At 34.3% G+C, this 11,927-nt stretch overlaps 1 protein-coding gene across 1 annotated transcript; it reads left to right on the top strand.

Annotated features, from left to right (window-relative positions):
• Positions 1 to 9,810: 9,810 nt before the first annotated feature.
• On the top strand, positions 9,811 to 10,869 carry LOC128547614 (carbohydrate sulfotransferase 11-like). Its single transcript, XM_053520669.1, has one exon. The coding sequence runs from the start codon at positions 9,811 to 9,813 to the stop codon at positions 10,867 to 10,869; it is 1,059 nt and encodes a 352-aa protein (XP_053376644.1).
• The last annotated feature ends 1,058 nt before the right edge of the window (positions 10,870 to 11,927 follow it).

Below are 11,927 nucleotides of genomic sequence, written 5' to 3'. Positions count from 1 at the left end.
TCAAGTATAGAGTCTCCAGCCTATAGGAGTTTGAGCTAATTGAAAATTGTTAGTTTGAAACATTTAGTGATTTGCCTGATCCCTGAAATGTTCTAGCTCAAAATTAAAATCATTTACGAATCATTGGTACACGAATCATTTAGACAAAGTAGCCAGAGGAAAATTCTATATATGTGATATTTGGTCTCACCAGCTCTACGTTTTGACAAAGGACATTCTACATCGTTTGTCAGCTAGTCTAAGTCACCTTAGCGATTGGACCCAAACCATTGTTCAAGATACTAAAGGCGTAGGCACTTCCCTGGGTCATATAACCAGTATCCTGACAATTTACTAAACGTAACAATGCTGATTCGCAAGAAAGGTTTTTCCTGTAAGCAGATTGTTTTTTTTTTGGTAGAGAATTGTGTTTGTTTACATGATCTCTGAGCCCGAACAGAGCTGCTTTTTCAATTAATTTTGACAGAAACGATAGGTTACTAACAGGCCTGTAGTTTGCAAATTCAAGTTCGAGTTCCATTTTCTTCAACAAAGGTCTAACAATTGTTTCCATCTTGTTGGAAAAATGCCGTCACGCAACGACAAATTTACCAATTTGGTAATGACAGGCAGTAATTCATCTAAATACGATTTTAAAACTTTTGTTGGTAGGATATCATGTTCACATGATTTCGTCTGTAGTTGGTTTATAAGTTTATAAGCTTCCTCACTCAGATCTTTAAAACTGTCAAAATACGGAATATCTTGTTCGCATGGTCGAAAATTATCGAAATGTTTCAACGATTCTCGAATTTTTTCGATTTTATTCATGAAATGATCTGCAAATTTCTGCCAGTGTGCTGTCATGTCCTGTTGGCATAGGGTTTTCAGACCTAGTGCCAGTTGTCTCATATACAAATCTATAAAGCTGTTTCGAGTCACCTTTTGTATTTAGAATTTCTTCACTTTGAGATGACTTTTTTCTCACGTTTGAGTTCGTTTTCGTAGTTTTTACGTGCTGTTTTGACGGCTTCATACAGATGTGATTGTCTATGTTTCTTCCACAAACGTTCAGATTTGCGAGCCACTCTTTTAAGGTGAAGGCGTTTTTCTGTGAACCTGGGTTTTGGAGCGCGCCGGATGGTTGTTTTTTTTCTATCAATGCGTGTGAGTCATAATCTTTTCTACTGCTGTCTGAAAATCTTCAACAAAAATGTCGAAATTATCACTTTCGATGGTCATTTCTCTCAGATCAAATGAAAATGTGTTCGTATTCATGTCTTTGAAATTTTGAAAAAGCACCACCTCACTGGTTATATTTTCATTTCTAACATTTATTAAAATTTTAACTGCACAGTGATCAGAAATATATGGACCCTGTTCACAGGAAACTACTTCAACACCATTCACCACTTCCGTAAGGACTAAATCAAGAATGTTACCACCAGTGTGTGTACTTAATTGTACATGCTGTTGCAAACCCATGGCATTCAAAGAATTGTTGAATTCTGTTACTGCATTTGTGTCATCATGGATGTGAAGATTAAAGTCACCCATGACCATTACATTTGAGTACTGTGATAGTACTCCCTCCATGTATAGAAAGAAGTCTGTGACGAACTGGGAACAAGTGGATAAAGATGGAGGTCTGTATGTCCCAACTACATACATAGTAAAATTCTTGAAAATCAACTGCCAAACACCATATTCAAAACTGTGAGAATTTCCTGCCGAAAGTTTGCGCATGTTTACAGCAGATCTACATGTCGGTACAACACCACCACCCATTCTATTTTGCCCGTTCGTAACACTCAGTTTATAGCCATTTTCATTGAGATCAGACGATTCATATTGATACTGTTTGTCTTAGGAAAACCAAGTCTCTGTAAGGAGGGCAAAATCTATCTTTTCATCGCGTAACAATTGACCAATAAGAACATCTTTGTTTACTGCCGAGCGACAATTTAGCGTCAAACATGTAAGCTGTTCATTTTGTCTATTCAATTTATACCCATTTTTAGGGTATATAAGTGTGACAAGACTGGCCGTACCGGCGACAATAACTATCTGAACAAATCAACACCCTTTACAATATTTACAAATTTATTTACAAAAATGAGTTATTAACAATGAATAAATGATATGTAGAAAAGAAACTGATTATAAGAAAGAAAGAAAAAAAATCAAAGTTCAGTATCTCCAGAAACAAAGTTTTGACAGTTCCACCATAATGTGACGTGTCACAGTTTTTTCATTTAATCGCGAACTTTAAGTAGCACAAAAAATATATAACGTATCTTCAAATCAAGTCCATTTAAACCGTGAATACGTGGATTCCGTTTTGGCTCCCTATGGTGGTAGGTGATTGCATCCCTGAGTTGACTTCAGAGGATAACAAAAATAAGCGTCTTTGCGGTTTACGGCACAACCATGGGACGAAAGCTCTAAGCTGGGAATATCACATCCAGGCGAGTGAAGACAAGTGAACCTCGGGTATTGTACTTCCTGATTTTGACATCACCAGGTAAAATCGTCTTGCGGAAGAAGCTAAAATATATAACATATGGTAAGCACCACAGCAAAACAAATAAGTCAGGGCATAAAACTGCTCCTTTGGGTACACCATACCTCCGTAGGCTCCCATAAATAATACGTGCTACTTATACAAAATATATGTGCTACTAAGTTCAGACGTCACGTGATAAAAATACGTCACTAATTACTTCCATTATTACAAAAATTATTTACTTAAAAGACTAAAGTTAAAGTATGAAAAAGATATGAAAAGTTTATAATAAAAAAAAAACATAGTAATGGAAATGATAAACTGCAGCCATTATTTATAACTATAAATTAACAAAATTCAATGTAAATCAAACGTTATATCATAGTTGGCATCCATATAATATCTAATGCCATACAACAAAAATGACATTGTATGTATGTGCTATAGACTGGCACACAATTTCATATTACAATAATATATTACATACATGGTACTAGACTTGCCACATAGATTTATACATAAAAATACAATGCAGTAATGGCGTTCCATAACAACGAAATGTTTGACATAAGTGTTTGAAACAAAGTACTATATGAATATCATGTTACAAATTTCAGTAAAAATCTTACATCTTATATAAACGAAACATTTTAGACTCCCTCTTTCGAAATAATTTACAAAAGTCTGAAAAATTTAATATTAAATTATCTGACATACCGAAACTAGCCAAAATCACATGCCGAAAAGTAAATGTTACAGAATTATGCAGAACGAACAAAAATTTACCAAATAAAAATCGTAATGCAAAAATCATACAAAAATCTAACAAATAAACTTCTTACCTCGATCGAGCATAAATTTCTAGCAAGAAAAATTAGTCTGACATAAATTCGTCTAATGTCGGAATGAGGTGTGCGCAAGGCATATCTAGTCCAGTCTATTTGTAATGTAATGTCCCGCCAAATACTAAATTTCATGGGACTCACGGCTAAATCGTGAGCTCTGACTATTTTTATTTTCACGGGATTCACAATATAGCCGGGAAATCTGACTATTTTGGCGTGGATTGAAATTGACAATTTGAGGCCCATTATAGTGGTTTTGGGGATGAAAACACGAATTACTAAAATTTATAAAATATCAACTTTCTTATTAATGAACCGAATTTAATGAAATTTACATGGAAATTTAAGTTATGAAATACAGAAAAACATTAGAGGTATTTTATGCGTGAAATCTGACATTTACCTCAATAACTCAAAAATTTAAAAAAAGATTATGCAATACCTGCATTTACACTACAGATAAAATAAGGCCCGTATATCAATTTGTAACAATAAGGTTGCAAATGGTTACACCTCTGAAAACCACTGGTTTACCGCAACCACTTTTGCTATTGTTCAAGGTTTGTGCCTTCAGGCGACCAGCTCTTTTTCCTTTCTACTGTTTCAATATTCTCAAATCTTTCAACCTTGGTAACACAATAGAATTAAGTCTACACCTTCTTGATTGTCCAATTCGATGTAAGAAATTGCTGTCATACATAATAAAATGCATGATTGAAAACTACAATGGCGAGCAAAAGTTCACAAAGTGTTTATCAAGAATAAATATTTCAAGTTTATATATGTGATTGTTTCTGCTGCTGATTCTGGATCAACACATACAGCAATCCAAAATGTAACGGCACAAACACAGCAAACACATATTCACAAAGCTACATTCCAAAAATTACGTCTCCACTTTTACTATTAACGACAACAAAATCAAATCAATTCATAGCTCAAAAAGTTCAGCCTAACAATATGGCGCATAAATAAACTCATTTACCACAATGTCTATATTGACATGGGGCAACATTTTTTATGGACAATTTTTTTTTCTTTAAACTTTGTGTACTGACAGAGAATCAAATCTAATGTTGACAAATACTGAAAAAAATATTTTCAAGGGCGAATAATTCAAGATCAAGCCAGGTACCCATACTTTTCAATACATAATTCCGTTTAAAACTTGATTCTCAGTCAGTACACAAAGTTTAAAGAAAATTTGTCTGTAGGAAAAGTTTTGCTTATATACACATTTAACTCTTTCCCATATGTCTTTAAGAATAATAATGCAATAGAAATTAAAATTTCAAAAGATCAAATGTCAAGTCAAGATCAAAGCGGAGGATTTTGGGCGCCCTTGTTGGTTTGCTGGTTAAAACAGTCGTAATGCAATAGCTGCTCAAAAAGTATCAACTCCATATGATGTAGTTTAGTAAGTACTGGAGTCAACAAACTGCTCATACAAGGAGTTGTATCCATACTAAGTGATACAGGACTACTTGTAGCACCATACCTAACACACAGTCCCATCAATATAACTTTGATTACATCACTGTTACGTAGTGAGGGTATACAGACTGATTCTCAGCAAAGACCGTAGCATTCCTTTGTACAAATCAAAAGAATAAAGTCCGCATTACAAAGGTAGCAACGTCTGATCTAAGTAAAATACACGCATATCGGTGACGTTTTACCCCAAATATGTATGAGAGACGTTGAATGGGAAGGCGAAGGTTGAAATCTCAAACTCTCTACTAACTCAAAACTTACGGCTTTTCAAAATCAAGCATTTTCTAACTTTTGAACAATATGGTGTATAATATACACATCGATTGCATAGTGTTATAAGGAAATAAGTTGTAGTTAACACCTTTTTGAAACTTTCATTTTACACAATTTACGTTATAAATACTTAAAAGTTCAAATACTATAAACTTAAATAAATAACTTGATGAATATTTTAGGATAGGTATCGATCATTTTAGGAAAATCAGCCTGAGATGTATTTATCTGAAGACGAACAGGAAGAAATGTAAGTGAATTAAAAGTTGTAAACATAGTTACCAGACACTGAATTAAGAATAATTCCGTTGTTTGACAGTATGAGGAAAGTTACTCGCAGTCATATCTATTTAAACATAAAGCCCTTTCCATCACTCTTTTGCGTCCTTAATCTTCAGAATTGAATTCCAAAATGCCACACCTTTGTAGAGCTTTAAAGCACTTTTAAAATCTTTGGTTACTTTGCTCATTTGCTTACAAAATCACTGTTGTGACTGTACATTAATATGAAGTTGTAATTTTAACTTAAAAGATACTAATTTTTTGAGCTGTAGGAAATCCCAGCTTGAGAATTTTAGTAAAAGAATAAAGACTGATAATGAATTAAAAATAATTCCCTGATTCAAGTTATGTAACTTTATGGTATATTATAACAAGACTAATTTGCCAAAAAGCAAAAAGTAAAAACTGAATGTGGAATAGTCAATATAGATGTCTCAGTCGGACTCTGACAATCTAGGTGTTATGTGGATAATATATAGTCTTCCATAAGTATTAATCAAGGAGTAAAGTATATCAACATGTCTAGGGCGTTAGAATTATTGATTAGTGGTACAGCCATAGACGATTACTAATCCAGTACGCTTTACTAACCTTTTTTATAGTGCCACATTTGATGTGAAATTTGTCATTTACAATGCTGTTTGTTTAATACCAAGTAAAAGTAAGACAAACAATATAATAATGAATGAATCTACCACCACCATGTGATGCGGATCAGAAAACCCAAATTTGTCTAATCACGGAGTTGTATTATACAGAATTTTAGCACATTTCTATTATAAATTTTCCTAATTACCGCAACTTCACTTGCGTGGTAGGTTCATTGTCTCGCCGTTAATTTCAGCCATACTTCGTTTACTAATTACATATTATTCGAAACATAAACTATACCGTTTTTATGACGTTGTAAAAATGACGTCTTCTAGTGTAAACGAATGATTTTTTTTATCTGACGCTGTAAAACGATTTATTGTATATTATAAGAATGAACAAGGCAACAATTATACACATAAAGTATAAAGACGTACACAAAGAAAGAAGTCTGACTGTTTTGAGAAAAATGGTATTTTATACGAAATTTATTGTCTCTATCTATTCGATGTTTTATTGTAATTGTTATATAACGGGATAAAAATTGCAACATGTTTCATTTTAGGTTTCTTCTGACTTCCGGTAGAATGAGGCTGAACTTCAAAAGCAAATCTACAAAAGCATGGTTGTTACTGTACATTATAGTAATTCTTCATCTGTTGTGTCTTCTGAGTGGTACGGTAAATATCACAAAATGTTTAAAGGCATGTCACATTTTTAGCTCACAGGGTAAGCTTTTGTGATCGCCCTTCGTCCGTCGTCCGCCCACAATTTCTTGTGAACACGCTAGAGACCACATTTTGCAATCAATTTTAATTAAACTAGCACACAACTGGTATTGGCATAATATGTCGGTTCCTTTCGAAAACTGGTTAGATCTCATTTTTGGCTCCAGAGAAGGGTGAACATTTGGATTTTGAACACTATAGAGACCACATTTTGCAAGCAACTTAAATCAGACTTGCATACAACTTGTACTTGTATAATTTCTAGGTTCCTTTCAAAACCAGGCAAGTTCCGATCATGAGTTCCAGAGTCATGGCCCTTTAAAGAGCCAAACTGTGCTATTTTGGCTTTTGCAGCCATATATAGACTTTATTTATGATTTGGTTTAATACAAATTTGCAAAATGTCTTCAACAACAATAAATCTTGGATTCCATGTTGAATAAATCTGTCAGATCTAATCATCTGTTCCGGTGTTACGGCCCTCTATTGACCCCTGAGAGAGCTAAAATTTGCTGATTTTTTACTTTTGGAGACAATAGAAAAGACATTTTATATTTGCGTTTAATCAAGCTTTAACACAACTTAAGTAAAAATAAGACAGTGGTTTCTTTTGAAAACCTGCCAGATTCCATCATGGGTTCTAGAGTAAATGACCCTGAAACCGGGCATTTTTGTCGAGCCCGCTTGCGGATGCGAAGACATAGTTGTCCAAATGGCTGTTCGGTGTATGTGCGTGCGTCCGTGCGTGCGTGCGTCTGTGCGTCCGTCCGAATTTGTTTGTCCAGACCATAACTTTGACATGCATGGAGCAATCTTGTTTATATTTAGCATGAATGTTAACCTTAGTGAAACAGAGTGTCATGCACAAACCCCAGGTTCCTATCGTAAAGGTCAAGGTCAAACTTACAGGTGAAATGTCAAATTCAAAAATGATTTTGTCCGGAGCATTTCTTCTCCATGCATAGAGGGATTTTGATGTAACTTGACACAATTGTTCACCATCATGAGGCGGAGTGTCATGCGCTAGAACCAGGTCCCTAGATCTAAGGTCAAGGTCACAGAGGTCAAATGATACAAGAATGACAACTTTTTCCGGAGCATTTCTTCTTTATGCATGGAGGGATTTTGATGTAACTTGGCACAAATGTTCACCCCCATAAGACGAAGTGTCATGCGCAAGAACCAGGTCCCTAGATCTAAGGTCAAGTTCACACTTAGAGGTCAAAAGTTATATACAAGAATGACTTGTTCTGGAGCATTTTTTTCATGCATAGAGGGATTTCAATGTAACTTGGCACAATTGTTCATCGTCATGAGACAGAATGTCATGCGCAAGATATTAGAATTACATCCCTTTGTTGTTACTATAAATAGCTTATATTCGTAACTTTTTTATTACTGGTTGTAGGGAAAAATCAAGACTACTTTTCTGTAGTACATCATGCATGTTATATCCAATTTTTATGTGAATTTTGACCTATCTCTACTGGTGAGGATTTTTGTGTGGACTTAGATGTTTTTAAGATTTACGTCCCTTAGTTCTACCTTTAAATAACTTATATTGTAACTTTTGCAATCTCTTTTTTATTTGGCATATATGTTTGCCTCAATGAGACATGGAGTGTCATGTGCAACTCGCAGTCCTTTTGACAGCTGGCGGGCTTGACATGTTGCCCGTGGGCACCTAGTTTTTTATTTTGGCACATATAGAGGATTCAATTATTCTTTGATTTGATACAAACTTGCACAAAATGATTATGTTGATAATCTCTAGGCCTGGATCTAAGCTTGGTCATGTTGGATTAAAATCTAGGTCATCAGGTCAAATCAAAGAGAACGTTTGATAGCAAATTAGAGGCCGAATTCATGACCCTATCTGAATGAAATTAGGTCAGGATGTTTATTTTTGATGATTTCTGGGTAAAATTTGAAATTGGGACATATGAGGTCCAAAACTAGGTCACCTGATCAAATCAAAGGAAAAGCTAGTTAACACTCTTAAGGCCACATTTATTACCTTATTTTCATGAAACTTGGTCAGAATGTTTATCTCTTATTCCTAGTTCAAAACTGGGTTATATGGGGTCAAAAGCTAGGTTACTCGGTCAAATCAAAGGGAAACCTTGTTCATTTGATGTGTATGAAACTTCCTCACAATGTTTGACTGCATGAAATATCTGATGAATTTTATCTAGGTAATGTGGTGTCAAAATGTAAGTCACAAGGACAAATCAAAGAATAAGCTGGTTTAAAGTCTTCAACATTTTAGATTCTATCTTTATAAAACTTGGTCAGAATGTTTGTTATCTCTTAGTCCCGAATTTTTTTTAATCTGTATCACCTGGGACCAAAAATGAGTTCATTAGGTTAAATCAAAGGTATAGCTTGTATACACGCTAGGGGCCACTTTTTGCTCCAATCTTCTTGAAACTGTGCCAGACTGTTTGTTTTCATGTATAGCAAATTTCGAGTCTGGGTTATGTGGGATAAAAACTAGGTCATTACGTCAAAAAAAGAACATGCTTGTTTACTCTCAAGAGGCCACTTTTTTTGGTCCAATCTTAATAAATATTGGTAAGAATATTTGTCTACATGAAATAGCTAGGTAAAACATGTTTACATTGATATGGTGTGTTTCTCAGGTGAGCGACCTAGGGCCATCTTTATATGGTGCTTAATTGAGGATGTTTAGAGTTGCATTTCTCTATAATGATAATGATTTTTTTTCGTTTGGTTTCACATCGACACAATAAAAGGTGGAAAAGCGACAATCAAAATGTTCATGGCGGCCGAAGAATCCAAAATAATTCCTCTTGATACAAAGTTATGTCCCTTATTTCATCTGAAGCAAAGTTGAACTGTAATATCTGTATGATATTTTAACGTATACTTATATAATTATCTATATATCTTTATTACTTTATAGGGAAAACGTGTCCAAACCTCGGTGACAATGAATAGTTCCATCTGTCACAGAAAATTTCAGCCGCCAGACTCGAACATACATAGACATGAATATCATACCAAAGAACAGGAATCGAGAAAAAAGTACATATATAAATATTGTAGAGCAGTTGGTGTCTCGAAACCATCTTCAAACGATTTTGTCATAATGGCACACAATTCCAAATTTAACGTCAGTTATATTGCTATTCCTAAAATAGGATCTACTTTCCTTAAACAAATGTTTTTTGTGTTGAAATATGGTCCAACATATGCAAACCAAAGCTTTAGCACTCCTCGTAATATTGTGCATATCAATTTCATAGGACAAAGGAAACGTTTATATTTTTACTCCTCCTTAGAAGAAACGGTGACTGTAGTAGCGGTACGAAATCCATTCTCAAGACTGTTTTCTGCATACATTGATAAAGTGTATTTGCCAAACTGTATTCGTCTGCTTACAGATATACTTGCTTACAAGCATAGGCACAACACAATACACGCTGAAAATTATACGCCAAGTGATCAAAATGATAAACAAGGTCTTACGATCACTTTTCTAGACTTTCTCAATTATGCATTGGACCCTTTTCAAAAGAAAAAAATATTCTGGGACCATTATGAACCATGTTTCCCACAACTGAAAAAACTGATATGCAATTCTAAAAGATATATTGTTGTAAAGCAGGAAACGTTTGAAGCCGACATAACATATGTTCTGCAATCGTTGGGTGTGAATAGAACAGAACATGAAACATATAATATTATAACAAGATCACTTTACGAATCACGTGTTGAAGACAGCATTCCAGGAATAATCAAAGAGACATTTGCCCATGCTAAGGAAAATGCTAAGTTGTGGACTGGGCATATTGTAGCTGAAAGGCTATGGCATTCATTTCAAATTCAGGGATTGATCGATCAGCAGATTCCTTTCCCCGAAACGTATTTCAACTTCAAATTGGCATACTCGAATGTAAGTTTCATTTTAGATGTTTTTCTAAAAGTAATGCAAGGAGGAAAGTTGTCTCGAGCAGCAAGTTTAGAACAACGGAAAGAAGCAATGTTGAGTGCTTACAAAGCGTTACCTAAACATGTTATACAGAATGTAAACGATATGTATGACTGTGATTTCAAAGCTTTTGGGTATAATACAACTCTGTTTAGCGACGAAATTCACTTAAAACGGAGCGAAAATGTTGCCAAACTTGCAGCATACAAAATTTAAAACAGAAAGGGGTATGACATGCACAAAACAGTTTATAATATATACATTCTTTCATATAAATGACGCATTGTTTACTGTAAAGCCTGGCCTATTTTGAGACATCGTGTATGCCAATAAGTTATTTATATATCTAAGGCTTTTAGAAGGTTCCATCTAAAGGGTGTTTACATCATTTTAACTGGCTATTCTGTGTTTTCTTCAGAATCCTCTTTTTAAGTTTTGGGATATATGAAAATGCTGGAAACTTCCATAATACTTTTAAAAAAGGAAGCTGTCCGAGAACAGGGTAGGACTTTAAAGTAAAATCTTATTGAAGAAAGTTCCTGTATTTTTTACTAACAAAATATTAACTGTTTGGGCATTTAACATTGGTTGGATACACATTAATCTGAATTAAAAACTTTCTTTAAAGAGAGATCTTTTTTTATATACTAATAAAGTATGGTGTGATTTGACAGCTTTGGAATTAGTACCGATTGGATTTAAATTTGACAAGGGCAATACTTGGGCTAGTTTTGCATACTAAAATTGAATTCTCGGCTCGCTATCAAGGTATCTGAATTCCTGCTTTTCAAAATATTTTGTCTTTGTTATTAGATGTTGGTTTGGTTTTCTGTTACCTTTAGTATTCTTAATAAAAAGCAGTTGTTAACCTTAGACGCTACAGAAATTGTTGGGCTCGTTCGGGATAGTTCATTGATTGTTAATTCATATTTTGAGACTTTTGTATGGTCTGTTTTTGTATGGTTGAAACGCATAAAATGTCTTGACATGATTACTCTTAGTTCGTCATGTGCCTTTCAGAAAATATTTAGTACTTATAATTGGTTTTGTAGATATGGCAGTTTGTTATGTATATTTACTAGTGTGCCCGGTACATTTCTTAGTTTGTGTTGTGTATTCACTAGTCAGTGCAATCCAATTATTGGTTCGTCATCTGGAGTTTCTAATATATTCTGTTCAAATGATAATTTGCCATGTAGATGAAACAGTTTATTATGTGTATTTAACCACCCATGCAAATGTATCCCACACGTTTTCTCTTTACTCCTTCAACG

Source organism: Mercenaria mercenaria, chromosome 12 (genome assembly GCF_021730395.1).
Source record: "Mercenaria mercenaria strain notata chromosome 12, MADL_Memer_1, whole genome shotgun sequence".
NCBI classification, from domain to species: domain Eukaryota; kingdom Metazoa; phylum Mollusca; class Bivalvia; order Venerida; family Veneridae; genus Mercenaria; species Mercenaria mercenaria.
Note: the sequence above shows the minus strand (reverse complement) of the source record. Positions and strands in the feature narration are given on the sequence as shown.